The following is a 15,718-nucleotide window of genomic DNA, read 5'->3' as shown; positions in this document are numbered from 1 at the left end:
TGGAAGAATCGGTATTGTTAAAATGGCCCCGCTACCCAAGGCAGTCTACAGCTTCAGCTCAATCCGTAGCAAATTACCAGTGACATTTTTCACAGAACTGGAACAAACAATGTTAAAATTTCTGTGGAAACACACAAGACACTGAATAGCCAAAACACTCTTGAGAAAGAAGAGAAGCTGCCCTCTGGGTCCCCAGGCAAGTTCAGAGGACATGGCCTTCTTTGTAGCAGGTTGTGCAGGAAAATGAGGTCCAAGGTTGACTTCAGGGTGATAAGCTGGTTCCGGGAAGCCTCTGAAAGTGACCAATGAGTTGTTCTGTTTTCTGTTTTATTGTGGGCTATTGGATTACAGTTATTCTCTTTATTTATCAGTGGTCAGTGGGGGCCTCTTCGGATCAGCTCCTGAGTCCTGTGGACACACCCCTGGTTCTCTGAGGCCACACTGAGAGCAGAAGCTCGGACACTCGGGGAGGTGGTGCAGTTCATGTCCTAGACCTAGAGCCCTGCTTCTTCAGGGGAAACAGAATTTAGGACCACCATCTGGGCACATGATGTTACTGGCTTTTTTCAGACAGAGTAGGAAGTGATGTCAACTTTCTTGCAAGTTCACCCACATCATGAGCATATGCTGCTGGTTCCAACTCAAGCTCACGTCCTCAGGGTTTTTCCGTAACTCTGCTCTTTCTCCCACGCTGAAGAACCGCGGTGGTCGAGGACTGCAGCAAAGGTTCTCCTGGACCTGAGGCCACTCTGTACACACTGCAGTCTCCAAACAGCGGCCCCCACACAACCTCTGAAGCATGAGATTTCCAAGAGCAGCTTACAATGTTTTTTCAATTCTTTTTGCCCATAAGGTGTGTCCCACTACAACTGGACTAATCAAATTGCTATGTTTAAAGTCACTTTGAATACATTCTTTCTGTGGGGCTGTGCCACCAACCTGATTCCAGTTTCGCTGAGTTCATTTGTTTTAGTTTACTTTCAGTTGTTATGGGTTGCTTTGTCAATTTTTAAGTTTTTTGTATGTAAAACACTTACATGGTTCCAAAGTCAAATTTGAAAACAAGGTATGTTCAGAGGAGTCTGGCTTTTGCCTTGCCTTCCCAGGGCTTCTCCCGCAGGAGGTCACATGATCACTTTTATGGCTTGTCTAACTTTCTGTCTGTAACGTGCAGTTGCAGATTCCCATCCACATGTACACAGACGCAGAATTTGTGTGTGTGTGTGTGTGTGTGGAATAACGCAAAGCACACTCTTGTCTCTCCCTGTTTTTCACTTAGCAAAACATCCCAGGGTCTTGAGTATTCTCACCCAGGGCTGCTCCCAGCCTCCAGCTTCTCACAAGCCCGAGGAGCCAGCATGCGCTCAAACACAGCTCCTTGTCTCTGCCCCCATACAGGCCGTCGACAGCATCCACCAGGTGGGCGTGTACTGTCTGGCCCTGGTTCCCGCCAACACCTTGCCCAAGGCTCCTCTCGGAGGGATTCACATTTCTGAAACCAAGCAGCGCTTTCTGGAGGGGATGCTGCACCCGTGTAATGTGCTAATGTGCCCTCACACGTGTGTTACCAACCTCCCCAAACCTCGCCAGAAACAGCCAGGTTAGTTGTACACAACAACACACGTCTATTCAGCCTTAAAGTCAGTGGCAGCTACACTTGGGTTTAAATGGTGCTGCCCTGTTGGACCTCACATCCCTTGGGGGTGGGGTTAAAAGCCAGAGCAGATGGCACACCAAGTCCATCACCGCCTCCTGACCCCTTGGAATGAGAGCACGTCGTGGTTGCGCTCCTCGCCTGTTAGAGCCCATCCCAGGACTGAGCCAAGCCTAGCACCTTGGCTCTGAAGGCTGGGCGGTGGCTCCCTGGGAGCAGAGATGGTGCCCGGGGCTTGGACTCTTACGCCCATGGGACCATGGCGGGCTGCGCGTGCGCTGCTCAGCGCTGCGATCTGCCATGGCCTCCTGGCCAGTGGGACCTGGGAGGTCTCGGCAACAGGGTTTCCCTTCCCTGATTTAACTGTTATGTACACATTTTCATTCCTTTGGTTATGTAAATTCTTAGTAAATGCTAACTTTTCTTGATATTTGAACACATAAAATATCATTAAGTAAAATTCATTTAATCGGGAAGATTTCAGTGAAATACATTGCATTCAGCTGTGGCCAAGTTCAAATCAGAGCCCCCAGGCCCATGCCACGCAGTGAGTTTCTTAGATAGCATTGCTTACATTGAGGAGAGAGTCTCTGATACTTAGCACCAACCTTGTAGCTGGTTTCCCGAACACCTGTGTCTTAGGGAAGAGTCAAGTGACTGCCTGTAAATAGAAGTCGTGTGTCATTATCCATCACACTCCCCCACGTCCCACTCAGAAGTCCCTCGTGTTCTAGAGGTCGGACCAGCCTCCATGATTGTCGGGAATCTGGTTGCCGGGAAGAGAATTGCTCAGGCCTCGGGGAGGGAGCTGGCTCACTTGGAGGACAGCGACCAGGCAAGGAAGGTAAGGTGGGCAGCGGTTGAGGGGGCGCCTCTTGGGCGGTTGGGACCCCGCCAGGACTGAGCCTCTCGTGCCCTTCCCGCAGTTCCTGTTCCTGCCAGACGTGCTGCGGTGGCGGGCCCACACCACCCCCGAGCATCCGCTGTTCCTGCTGCTCAACGCCAAGGTGAGGCCTGCCAGCCACATGGGTGTGGCGCTCGGCCTCATGGTCTCACATTCGGAGAACAGCGAGCCTTGACGCCCAGGCCTGTGGCTGGCGTGGTTCTCTCTGTGGAGCCTCAGCTTCCACACAAGCCATGCAGTTACATCTCTGAGGATCTCACATCTAACAGGAAAATCCTCATGAGCTTGTCTTGATTATGCCCAGTGTGCATGTTAAGTGAGTTAAGAGGAGGTGTTTACTTTGTGAAAATTAGGAATTTAGACTTTGTGCATTTGTTTATAGCTTTAGCAAGACAGATACGTCTCACTGCCTTTCTGTGGGCTTCTAAGGTGTAAAGAAGGAGAAAGTAATCCTCACATCCAGTTGTGGGCCGATAGACAAAGTATGAAAAAGTGACAGTTAAGTAACAGTAAAAACCCTGCATGACTCGCCATCAGACGCATGGCAGGGGCCGCAGGGCCTGTGCTCTGATGCAGTAGCGGGGCTGCTGTGGTTTTAGAAACACACACTGCCCACCGCTGGCCACTGGTTCTTCACTCAAAACATACTGGCAAGTGCCTGCTTATGCACTCAGTGTTAAGTAAGATAAGAAAGGCCCCTGTTCTCAGGGCACTGAAGTGAGTCTTCCCTGCTGGCAAACTAGTCCACAAGAGAGGCCTTATCTTCCTTGTTCACAGTGGATCTGCAGATGGAGACCATGCTCAGTAAACATTTGTTTTACGATTGTTTGAGTTCTGAAACGTGGAGAAAGCCAGTAAATGACAGCTGACCAAGACAGAGTCAGCTCATGACGAGGCCTGGAGATCCATACAGAAGGGCTGGGAGCAGGCGGGGCCGGGGCACTGGACTTTAACTAGTGGGTGGTGGGAAGCCCCAGACCTGAGCCCTGAGGAGCGACAGGCAGCTTGTGATTCGGAGCAATTCCTCTGGATTATGAGGGTGAGTGTGGGAGCAGGAGGGCCCCGGAGGCTGTGTCCAGACACCAGGTGACTGTTCGGAGAGACGGAGGGCAGGGGTCCTGCAAGGGCCCGAGACTGGCTCTGGGCTGTTGGCTGAACGCCTGTGCAGCGGGGCGCTTTCCTGGGGTGGGGAGCTGCCCAGGGGGAGTTGTGCAGACATGCTTACCAGGCATGCGGTCAGCCCAGAAAAGCCCAAGACCGTCTTGAGCTTCGAAAGTTCAGGAGGAGCCAAGAGAAGACCATCTGGCCTTCTCCAGATCCATCCCAGACTTGGCTTAAAGTCACTCATAAGGTTTTGCATTTCTTTTGGTTTGCCAGCCTTCTCAGGTTTGAATTGTCCGTAAGTCCCCGAAGATGTGCTGACCTTTGACCCAGGAGGAGGCCTGTGCCTGTGCATGTGGTGCCCCAGCACGAGGCGGCCCCTGGCCTGAGGGATCCAGGTCATCCGAGGGGCCTGGCGGGGTTCCGGGCCTTTGGGCTCCTGGGGTGTGCCCAGCGTGACGCTCTGCACCTCAGCTTGGGTGTGAGGTGTGAGTCTAACTCGCGGTGCAGAACCCCGGGGCCTGCGCGGTGGGACCCCAAGCTGAGGAGAAGTGAGGGGTTTGGATGCTACCCTGGGCCTGAAGGGTGTTGATGGTTTTCCTAAGAAGGACTGACAGAGCCGAGGCCTGACTTGGGTCAGTGGCAGGAGGGGGTCATTAGCATGGGGCTGGTCCCGGCCCAGAGGTCCTCAGCAGAGACCCCGGTGAATGCTGAGCCCTCAGGTGCGGGGCCACCCCACCAGCCGCTCATCCCCCAGACGCCCAGAAAGAGCAGGCTGCAGGTGACGCAGGCCACGGACCTGGCTGGTGTGGCATCTGCACGTGCATGAAGTGTTTGTTTACTTCTTGTTTGCTATTTACTGATGTGTGTTTCTTTTCAGGATAATGGTTGCTTCTGGGGAGGGAGAGGGTGGACTGGGGGTGTGTGTAGAGTGGTGATGATGTATTTTACGAAAGAAGTTGAAACAGTGTTAAAATATTAGGTAATGAGAAACTGGATATTTATTCGATTATTCCTTATGATATTGTAATATTTTAAATATTTTCTCAAAAAGGCCAAAAGAGTTTACTTTCATCTCTGAGCCTGACTGTCGTGGACAGGCAGGCTCTGAGGAGACGCTCAGTGGCCAGGCCCTTCACTGCTGGTGGAAGAGCCCCTGCCAGGGCCCTAGCTGAGATGCAGGGGCTGGAGAAGGCGGCGGGTGTGTCAGGGCTGCGTCCCAACTCCCAGCCGAGGGTGGGACACGGTGTGCACAAGTGTCCCCAGATCCCCTGAGCAGGCGCCCTTGGCCCCCGGCTCAGTGGTGCCCATGGTTGCTTTCCCAGGGCACTGTCACCAGCACCGCGACCTGCATCCAGCTGCACAAAAAGGCCGAGAGAGTGGCTGCTGCCCTGACGGAGAAGGCTCAGCTGAGCGCCGGGGCCCACGTGGCACTGGTCTACCCCCCAGGTAAGCAGGTGGAGCCTCCAGGCCCAGCCTGCCGCCTCTGAGCCTGATGCTGTTTCATCTTCCCCCAGCACCCGCAGCCCGTGAGCAGGGACAGTCTGGTTGTGCGGGTGCCCCCCCGCCCCGCCCAGGTCTTAGTGCCACCGGCTGCACCTTCCTCCTGTCTTTTCCACACGGCTGTTCTCCCCGTCCTCCCCAGTCTCTCCCTGCAGAGCAGATGCCTCTAACCTCTAACTGCCAGCCAGCTGAAGAAGTGGGTCTTCACCTGCCCATCCCAGCACCTCCTCATTATCCCCACGTCAGCCTCTGTCCTGCCTCCCGGGGTCACCGCTTCTCCCCAGTTTGCTCGCCTGGCTGAGCACCCTGGACATCATGGCTCCATCTGCCGGCTTTCTTTCCATCTGACATGTTGTTACGTCGCTGAATCTGCAGGCTGCCCTCTTGCCCGCTCCTTGACCCTGTGGCGTCCTCCAGTCTGGAGCTGCTCAGCGGGCCCAGACTCTGGGCCACTGCCAGGTTCATGGGCCTCGCCAAGACCCCAAGCAGTATAGAGCTATCTCCTCAGAAACTGCAGGTCGGGTCTCTCAGTCTGTGGAATTAGCGTACTAGCAGCCATTGGTGCCCAGCGTCCCACCCCCACTAGTTCGGGAGGGCCACAAAGTGGTGGCCTTATAATTCTGTCATTCTCTTTACTCACCGGTCCTCCCCTCGGTAGTGCCAAGCCACCAGGGCTAGGGTTCACCTGTGAACAGCAGAGTAAGTGTCAGGTCTTTCCTTCTGGTAGTGACACGAATTGTTTCCCATCATTCTGGGGGTGCTGCTCCCAGGTGCTCAGTGTGACCTCTCATCCTGACGCCTCCTGGCTGCCTGGTAGCCCAGACGCTCTGGTCAGTTCCCCCCAGAACGGCCCCCAGAACGGGTTTCCAGGTGAGCTGCTGTCTGTCCCCTCCCAGTGAGCAGAGCTCGGCATGATAGCAGGTGTCCTTGTCCGTCTCAGGCAGTGCCTCCTGCGTTCACACTGTGTGTCCCGTTCAGTTCAGGGTTACAGGGTTTTACTGAACCCTTTCTACATTGTGTCTGTGTCTCCTTTTCCCCCACCAGGAATCCTGGTTCTCCAGGGTGGGGGAGATGACGGAGCTCAGGTACCCCGTGGTTGCTCACTTGCTTTATCCTCCATCACCAGTGGCACCGCCAAGTACTGGTAGTGACAGGCGACCACCAGTGTGCTTTTTGAAACTGCTCACATTTTCCCGCACCCGCCGCCTCTGCCCCTTTTCCCTGCATCTGGGCCCAGTGCCCACTCCTGCGTCTTCCTGGTGCACTGGTTTTCTAGAGTCGACTTCTCAGGAAGGGCTCAAGGGAACAGTATCCCAAGTTCTTGCTTGTTGATGGCAGTCTGTACACTCTGTAATTGGAAGTCATTTTTGCTGGATGGGAAACCGTTGACTTGCATTTTCTTTTCTCGAGCATCTCTAACGTGTCCATTTTCTCCTGGCTTCAAGCACCAAGGCCAATGAGACCCTGATGTCCGTTCTCATAGGGGTCACTTGGCCTTGGTATCAAAAGGGTATTTTTCCTTTCCTTACAGCGCATACATAGTAGTAAGCTTGCTTGCTCTGGGTCAGCGTTCCCATGTGTGAGGTGCCTTTAAACGTGTAGTTGCAGGTCTTCTTTCTGACCTGAAGGGGGCTCTCTGGAGCCACGGTTCCCGTGTGCCCCCTCCTGGTTTCCCTCGTGTCCTCGTGTCCTCGCCTCGCATTGGATCTGCTCTGACATGTTCTCTGGAAGCGTTTCTGTTGGAGTTTTCCGCCTTCTCTGTCCATCCTTTCGTCCGTCCGTCATCCTGAGGTTGTGTCCGTTGTCTGCTCTGGGGCCCCTGCTAGGTCTGTCTTCATTTCTGACTTTCTGCTTCTCATTTGTTATTCTTTTACGTCTTGTATCATTTTCTTTTCATGTATTTTCGCACATTCTGAAGTTGAAGACCAGCCCGAGTTTTCAGCTGCTGCCTTTGCCTGTATGGGCAGGTGATGTTCTGCTCCTGTTTCTTCTTCACACCTTGTGAGGGCCTTAGCTTCATGTGGTGGCCCCTGGGCCGCCGTCTCTGGGCCTCCCTCCCCAACTCTGCCCTGTGCCCCACTCCCTGGGCCCTGCTTTGTTGGACTGGGTTGCTGGTCCCAAACCTTCCCAGATGTTAGCTGTCACCAGTGAGTACTTGAGTGGTCTCCTCTCCCTGCCCTCTGACCAGAACTACAGTTTTGAGAACAGGACACTGGTGTCCCCCCCGGTGGGAACAACTGAGCCTCCCTGGGGACTCCAGGCCTTCCGGTGCCCTCCCTGCCCCATGCGGGTTCTCGGAAACCTCCCTCGCTCTTCCCCCAGTGCAGCCCCGACGCTGTCCTCACCCCCAGCTCCCTCCCACGGCCCACTCCATTCTCTCCTGCCCGGTCACGGGGTCTCGTTCTGGGAGTCTGCTCTTGGCTGTTCGGGGTGGGTTTCTCCCAGATCTGGCACCTGGGTGCCACACACTCGGGATACATGTCTCCTTGCTGTGCCCTAGCTGGACCAGGAGCCCCAGGTTTCTGCGGGTCTCTCCGGGCCAAGTTGGTGCCCTTCCAGGGTTGGAGGTGATAAGGTGTCACTTCCTCCTCTTTATCAGCTTGTTCTTCTTCAGGAACCTCTCTGGGATATGCTCGAGCCTGGGACCTTCCCACTTCCTTGCCCATTTAATCTTCATCTCAGGAAAATGTTCTTTTTCGTTACTGCCTCTTCTTTTCCTGCTTCTGGAACTCCTGGCTTCTGTGTAGGTGAATCTTGGATCTCCTACACGTGGTTTCCCTTGGCGTCCACTGTGCTGCCCCGTGTGCCCAGGCCCCAGCGTCCCATCTCTTCCGCATGTCCGTTGGACACCCACGGGCCCCAGCACTTTGTGCTGGGACTCTTGCTGCTGAGGGAGCTGGGGGGCCACTCCCCGGGGGGCTGCCATGGAGCGTGGACGTCTGGTGACCACCCAGCCACATGCTCCCTGCTCAGGAGCCACGGCGAGGTGGCAGCCTGGCTTGGTTCCTGATCTGGACATGGGGTGACTTGGACACTCCAGAACCCCTGCTGGCATCATAGCTACTTCTGCACCTTCCACTCTTGGAACATGTGGCCGTTTTCCTCCAGGACGGATGGCCATCCCTACTCTTTACCTGCCCTTGGGCTCCGGGGGAGGAGGCTGAGCGCCCCTGAGGACGGGAGGCTTTCTGGGGCTCAGGGCTGGGGCTGCAGTCACAGGAAGGGAGAAGAAAAGACAGACCGGGGCCTGAGCCCCGCTCTGCTCTGCGGTACATTTGACCCTGTTCATAAAAAAATTTTAGTGAATAAAGGAAAATGCATGGTGAAAGTTCTGAAGTTACACTTTAAAAGCTTACCAGCAGGTAGCAAATGTACTTAGTAGCCAGAGGGCAGAGCCGGGCCCTGCGTGAAGGCTGAGGGGTGCAGACGCTCTGCGGGTGCACACGGGGCCTGCTGTGCACTTCCTGGGGAGAGCTAAGACCCTTTCCCAGAGGGGTGTGTGACCCAAGGTATTAAGAACCAGTGTTCTCTGGAAGCTGCAGAAAGGTGGGGTGCAGGAGGGGTGGGCGCTCCAGATGCTCGCGGATGACGCCAGGACAAGAGGAAGGTGCACACGAGGGCAGGTGAGCTGTGTGGGTTCCAGGAAGTGACCCCTGGATGATGCTTTCTTGTGTTCATCGGGGTTCTCTGGGGTGATGTTCGTGGTTCAGGGGCTGAGTGGTCGTGCTGGGTGTGAGGACGCAGTGCAGGCGGTGGTCTGGGTGGGTGGGCTCTGGCTCCGTCAGTAACACACTGAGCTGCCCCAGACCTGGTGGGGCATCAGCTTGTAGCCTGGTGAAACCCACAGCTGGGTTAAACGTGGCATGTTTACTGTAACTCTGGAATCAGCAGCCTGAGTTTGGTGTCTTGTAGCCTAAGGATGCCAGACAGGGCCCTGTCTGACTTGAGGGGAGCACCTGGAGGGGCCTCCTGGGTGTGGGGGCACAGGTGTTCTCAAGTCAGACTTGAGTTCAAGAGGAGAAAATAGATTTCAAGATCCAGTGTCCCCAGGTTTTAATTATAGAGAATTTTAAACAAGTAGAAAAGTTGAAGGAACAATGTGTCATGTCTTTAAGAGTCAGGTGGATGTCCTGGCCCACCCCCAGGGGTATGGGCCTCCCCAGGAGAAGCGTCCAGGCCCCCACATTCGGGCACAGATGCCTGCAAGGAGCTGTGGGGCCTCTGGGGCAGGCAGCTCACCCTCAGAGGAACCCTGCTGTCCTTGCCCGCCCTGCCGCCCACTCTGTCACACAGAGATGGCGGGCAGAGGGCACTGTCCACGGGGCCGGGCCTCCCACATCTGTGACATCTGTGCCTTGGCTGCGCACCACCCTCCCTGGCCTCCCAGGGTCTGGGCAGGGGCGACCTGCAGTGAGGACTGCTGTCTGTCCATCCCTAATGTGCTGTGTTCTGTGAACACCCAGTCGGTATAAAGTGGGTGGTTTCATCCAAGCAAAGCGGATCCGCTTCCCTCGTCCTTCTTGTCGAGCTGTGGCCGCCTTTGACCACTGATGCCCTCTGACCACGTGTCTCCCAGGGCTGGACCTCATCGCCGCCTTCTACGGCTGCCTGTACTGTGGCTGTGTGCCTGTCACCGTGCGGCCCCCACACCCCCAGAACCTGGCCACCACGCTCCCCACCGTCAAGATGATCGTGGAGGTGGGCGTGCACAGCAGCTGGTGGGGTGGCCTGGGCCTGGGCCCTCGAGTACTTGGCTCCCGGACGCTGTGTCTCACTCGTGCTTCAACCCTGTGGTCTGCAGGTCAGCAAGTCTACGTGCGTCCTCACTACGCAGCCCATCGTGCGGCTGCTCAGGTCCAAAGAGGCAGCAGCCGCTGTGGATGTCAGGACCTGGCCGACCATTTTAGACACAGGTGTGCGTCCTCGGTGTGCTGGTATGTGCGCTGCCCGCCCCCTGCCCGGGACGAGCCCCCTTGCTTCCTTTGTTGTAGGGTGTGCATTGTTACTGCCCACAAATAAGAGTCAGGGAAGAGCAGCCCGAGTACATGGTGGGGAGCCTCGCCGGCAGGTTCCTAGCAGCCTGTGTCCACCAGCTGGAGCCTAGAGCCAGGCACACACAGAGAGTGGCTGGAGGGGAGCAGAAGTCCTTGCCCGAGGCCTTTGCACCTGTGGACCGAGCTCTTCCTGCCTCTCATGCCCGCATGTGTTGATAGTTGTGGGGACACTGACAGCTCCCACGGTGCACACACGCCCGGCCTTTGTCCCCATCATTGGCCCATGCTGCCACACCCTAGGAAATGCTTGCAGGTCATGGGAACGGCTGTAAACCCCCGGCCCCTCTGCCTTGGCCTGTCGGGTCAGCCTGGGGGCTGAGAGCGTCTCAACCCCTCCCCATCAAGACACCCCAAACCAGCAGCCCCCGTAGGCCCCACTGGTAACTGGAGGTGCACAGTCACATGGGTGTCAGCCAGGGTGCAGACTGGTGGGTGTGGGTGCCTGTCCTTGTCAACCAGAGCACCGCCCATGGAGGAGGTCAGGTACTGTGCCTGCCTGCCTGATACCATTGACCAGCCCAGGGCGCTAGTCCAGGGCAGCTGGCGTGGGGCCCTGGGGTGGGCTCAGGAGCAGATGGCTCAAGGGAGTCCTGTCGCCTCACTGGCTCCCTGCCGCATGCCCACCTGTACTCGGTCCACCTCGTGCTCCTGCAGGAACTTGGTGAAGCACAGGAGCCCTGGGAGCCCGTCCACGGCGCTTGCTGTGCCCGAGTCGTTAATCCTGGCTTCGTCACAGGCTCTGTGACCTTTGCCAGGTGCCTGCTCCGCTGAGCTTTCCCACGCAGTTCTCACGACCTGTGTCCTTCCCACTCGCCCACTGTCCCCGTCACCACATGCTCAGTGCACTCGGTGAGGGTCCACTCCATGTGACATTCCCCGATGGAGCGAGTAAGCTTCCCCACGTGTGTGTGCAGCCCAACTGCTGCTCTGAGCTCCCCAGGCCCCAGGTCCGAGTCCTGCCTCATGTCTCCTGCGAGAGCCTGAGTAACAGCCACGTCGCCCGTGTCTCCTGCTCGACAGATGACATACCCAAAAAGAAGGTGGCCAGCATTTTCAGGCCCCCGTCCCCAGACGTGCTCGCGTACTTGGACTTCAGCGTGTCAACGACGGGGATCCTGGCGGGTGTGAAGGTGGGCGCTCTGGTCACAGCTCCTGTCTGCTCAGCCCTGACCCAGGGGTGGCAGAAGGGTGCTGGTGCAGGTCTGCGCAGGCCTTTCCTCCTGCTCAGAGCTTGAAGCAGCAGTATTGTTCCTTAAAGTTTGTGTAAAATACCAATAAACCCTAAATTGGGCTAGCCTGAAAGCAACACATATTTTGGTATTTCATGATCTGATGTGTGAGCATTTGGTCTCGACAACCAGGTGGCTTTGGTGGATCTCCTTACTGGGAACCAAAAGCCCCATTACAATTCTTTATTTTCCTGGAGTTTCACTTAGAAGACTTTTGGTGTGCTGTTTCCTGGGTCTTCTTTGGTTTATGTGGGATTTGAGCCAGCCATCTTTTCAGGAAGAGAATACTTCTGGCCTGGCGGCTGGGAGAGCAGACCCTGCTGTTAACCCTCTCCTTCCACATCACTGAGCACTGCCTTCATTTCGCTCTAGATGTCGCACGCAGCCACCAGTGCCTTGTGCCGCTCCATAAAGCTGCAGTGTGAGCTGTACCCCTCCAGGCAAATCGCCATCTGCCTGGACCCCTACTGCGGCCTCGGCTTCGCCCTGTGGTGTCTGTGCAGGTGAGTGTGGAGGGAGAGTGAGCAGGTAACACCCCCCACACCTTCCCTCACCCCCTACTGCTGCCATGCACCTGGGGGGCTGAATTGCTTCTCTAGACCCCCACCTTTCTCAGATATGGTTCTGTTTCCCAGGAAGTGGAAGATACATGTGTGAGTTGGGTTGGTTGGTTTGGGTGTGGGGTGGGTTGAAGCCTGGATCTGAAACTGAATAGAAAAGAAAAAGGAAATTTCTTGTTAAATTCACGCACTCTCTGTTACTAGTACTTGGGCCGAGACGATTTAAATCCATGCAGTCCAGGGAAGGAGGGACAGAGCCTCACACGGAGAGCCCAGTCCTGGCCAGCAGGCCAGCAGGCCCGCCTGGCATCCATGAGTGGTGTTCAGGGGCCTGGCCCCCTCCCTGCCCCCACCCCCGTGTTTCCCGCTGAAGCCCCACTTGGTCAGGGCAGCGTGGCTCCACCCTCTACCCTGGGCCCTGCTGACCCACCTCTGTTGTGGCTGCAGTGTCTACTCAGGACACCAGTCGGTGCTGGTGCCCCCGCCAGAGCTGGAGAGCAACGTGTCCCTGTGGCTGTGGGCCGTCAGCCAGTACAGGGCCCGCGTCACTTTCTGCTCCTACTCCGTGATGGAGATGTGCGCCCGGGGCCTGGGCGCGCAAACAGCTGTGCTCAGGGTAAGCACCGGAGGAGACCCGGGCCCTCCAGCCGTGGGCTGGACCGGAACCCCCCCCCTGCTGTGTGCCCCCTCCCCGCCCCCTGCGCCCCCTGCGCATGATGGGGTCTTTGAGGCTTCAGGGCTGAGAGGGAGGGGGCAAGAGGGTGGGGTCACTGGCAGCGCAGAAGGCAGGTGTGGGTGCGGAGCTGGGGTGCCCCCTGGTGCTTCCTACTTGGAATTTTGCGGCCTGGAGGCAGCGGGTTCGTGTGGCTCTGCCTTGGCGCTCAGAGCCCGGTGGCATGCATGCACTCGGGCCACTCAGTTCCTAAGGCCATTCCTCCCACAGACGAAGGGTGTGGACCTGTCCTGTGTGCGTACCTGCATGGTGGTGGCCGAGGAGCGGCCTCGGATTGCTCTCACGCAGTCCTTCTCCAAGCTGTTCAGGGACCTGGGCCTGCCTGCTCGTGCCGTGAGCACCACGTTCGGCTGCAGGGTCAACGTGGCCATCTGCCTCCAGGTAGGGCGGGGCCCGGGGTGTCCGCGTGCCAGGCCTTTCTGTCCTCCGAGCCTGTGATGTTGTGTTTTCCAAACGGCAGTTTAGCCTCCAGAGCTGAGTGTTTTACAGAGTCTTTCCTCCTTGAGGAATAAAGGCTTATTTGGAAAAAAGCACAAACTGCTTTTGAACAGTAACTGTTGTCTTACCTGGAAGAATTTCTAAGTTGGATACAGTACACAAGTGATTTTCTAATGCAAGAGTGAACTTACTGTTTCAAGACATTTAGCAATTCTAAATGGAAACGCTGTAAGTAGTGTGATAATTTGTATTGCCCCAAGTTTGTTTTTGAAACATTAGGTATTTTACTTATTAAAAGGAAACATGGTGTCAGAAACCAAACAGCTAACTACAGTGCAGTGCTATTTACCGCTTCTTCAGGTGACTGGCTGTCTTCCAGCTTTTATACTAGTATCTCAGTCCCACTTCTTTCTAAGACACGTTGAACGCCTGGCGCACATGCCGGAGGTCGTTGGGAGGAAAGGGAACCAGGGCAGGAACCAGAGCAGGCCTGGGCGCGCTCTGTCGTCCCCAAGCCCCTGTCCTGCACCAGCACCTGCTGTTTCCCGGTGTTCCAGTGATGTCCTCTCCACCATGGATACAGCTGACCGTCTAGGCCTCGCGCTGACCCTTGCTGAGTGGTGGGAGGTGGTGAGGTGGTTCTCTCTAAGGTCCCTCCTGGCGTGGAAAGTGTGACTGAGTCTTGACTGTTGACGTGTGGTGAGTGGCTGTGAGTGCAGACCTGCCTGTCCGCTCAGCACCTAAAAGCCTGTGCCCTCCTTCCTGGAAGCTCACAGGCGTCTCTGCTGCTTGTCAGCACATGGGAGGCGGCGCCCACGGCACGAGTGTCGCTGGGATGTTCTCGTTTGCGTTTCAAGATGCAGTGACGCACTTTGCTCTCTCTTAGCCGTGTTCTCACGTCCTGTTGCTCTGTTTGTGTTTCCCGTGGCTCCTCCCTGTCTCGCTCGCTCTCGTTCTCGCTGGCCTCCTTTGTCTCTGTCAGCCCAACAGGCTGGGAAAGCTGGCTGAGCAGGTACGACTTGACCTTGGCCTTGACCTCCAGGGGCCTCTGGGCTTCCCGAGAGTTCATGGGCTCTCCAAATTAACGTGTTTCTTTTGCTGTCTGGCTTTGCGCACAGTGGGTATTATTTGACAGGTTACAAAAGCTTCTTTGTAACCAAATTTAAGAGCAAAACTATTTTCAGAAGCATTTGACATCCATAACATTGCCTCTAGGAAGGGCTGTGTTTAGTCTCAGTGAAGAAATGTTTGTTTTAAATCCAGGGCAGACATAGGTTACATTGTCTGGGACCTTCAGAAATGATATTGGGCAGAGTGACCATTTAATTTGCTGTCCCTTATCTAAGGAAAAGGAACATAATGTCCTTTAATCAGGATCAGCATCAGGTGAGAGGAGAGAGTGAGGACATCGCTCCAGCCAGTGCCAGCGGGGCCTACAGGGCCCGCCCTGGGTAGGATTAGGCTGGAGAGAGCCCAGCTCGGTGGGAGCGCCCAGACCCAAGTGGTGTTTTCCTAGCAGCTGGTGGGAAAGGGCGCTGTTGGGGCTGAAATGTGACCTTGTACGACTGGACACCTTCGTTCATTGTTACTGGGGTCTTCCTCCTACTCATCCCCTGGTTGATGTTTGGCCGGAGGGCAGACCCCCTCCCTGGGCCATGCCCACGTGGATGCAGGTGCTCCGGACATGGGCGAGAGCGGCCCCAGGTGGACGTTCCTCTGCTGCTCCCCTGCAGGGCACGGCCGGTCCCGACCCCACGACCGTCTACGTGGACATGAGGGCACTGCGCCACGACAGGTAACGCCCAGCTGGTGGAGAGCCTCCCTCTCCCCGTGTTCTTCATCGGCACCCTCACAACCAGGGGCGCTCACAGTGACCCAGCGTTTGGCATTTGGCATTTGGCTTTTTCTGGGGTAGAGGACAGGTGAACCCACGACGGGGCTTGTTGACACACTCCTGTCTGGAGGCAGGACGTGGGCTTTCCATCAGGAGATGTGGCCTGGGGGCCTGTGTCTCCCCAGCTTCAGGGCTGGGAACTGGTTCCCGGCCCCCAAACATGGCTGTGCTGCAGGTCGAGGGAAGCGGTGGTGGAGATTCACAGGGGCGAGGAGAGAGGGCCCAGGGCGAGGGCCGAGGAAACATGAAGCCAGCTCCTGCCGGCACCTGAAGTCACTGTTCCAAGGCCACAGCAACAGACCTGCCATCATGTGATAATTCCTGATCAGCTGATGAGGTGCCTTTTTGGAGATTGTTGCCTGGACAATAAATTTGATTCTGAAATCTTTCCCCTGTTAATTTTTAGGGTACGTTTGGTGGAACGAGGTTCTCCGCATAGTCTGCCATTGACAGAGTCTGGAAAGGTATGAGGGGACTTGCCTCCGTATGTGTTTTGAGTCCTTTCTGTCTTACGTGGTCCCTGGGAGGCGCTCGCGATGAGTGCAGGCGCCCGGGGTCTGGGCTGGGCTGACGCAGAGGGCCCCCGCCCCACGCTCCAGGCCTGGCGGGGAGGACTGCAGGTGCACAGACCCAGCGGGGCCAGGAAGA

At 56.3% G+C, this 15,718-nt stretch overlaps 1 protein-coding gene across 15 annotated transcripts in view; it reads left to right on the top strand.

Annotated features, from left to right (window-relative positions):
* The window catches only part of DIP2A (disco interacting protein 2 homolog A), an 84,941-nt gene that overhangs the window by 60,409 nt on the left and 8,814 nt on the right, over window positions 1-15,718 (top strand). For 11 of the 15 annotated variants that reach the window (XM_074373704.1, XM_074373659.1, XM_074373619.1 and 8 more), the window contains 12 exons: window positions 1,399-1,600; window positions 2,389-2,498; window positions 2,581-2,661; window positions 4,985-5,108; window positions 9,739-9,860; window positions 9,964-10,096; window positions 11,237-11,346; window positions 11,818-11,948; window positions 12,453-12,621; window positions 12,949-13,119; window positions 14,910-14,971; window positions 15,477-15,534. In XM_074373704.1, the coding sequence (XP_074229805.1) occupies window positions 1,399-1,600; window positions 2,389-2,498; window positions 2,581-2,661; window positions 4,985-5,108; window positions 9,739-9,860; window positions 9,964-10,096; window positions 11,237-11,346; window positions 11,818-11,948; window positions 12,453-12,621; window positions 12,949-13,119; window positions 14,910-14,971; window positions 15,477-15,534 (1,473 nt within the window). The remainder of the gene's footprint in view (window positions 1-1,398; window positions 1,601-2,388; window positions 2,499-2,580; window positions 2,662-4,984; window positions 5,109-9,738; window positions 9,861-9,963; window positions 10,097-11,236; window positions 11,347-11,817; window positions 11,949-12,452; window positions 12,622-12,948; window positions 13,120-14,909; window positions 14,972-15,476; window positions 15,535-15,718) is intronic. The other 4 variants (XM_074373784.1, XM_074373743.1, XM_074373960.1 and 1 more) reach the window with 1 other exon arrangement.

The sequence above is a fragment of the Camelus bactrianus genome, chromosome 1 (genome assembly GCF_048773025.1).
Source record: "Camelus bactrianus isolate YW-2024 breed Bactrian camel chromosome 1, ASM4877302v1, whole genome shotgun sequence".
NCBI lineage: Eukaryota > Metazoa > Chordata > Mammalia > Artiodactyla > Camelidae > Camelus > Camelus bactrianus.
This window is presented reverse-complemented; position numbering and strand designations above follow the sequence as displayed.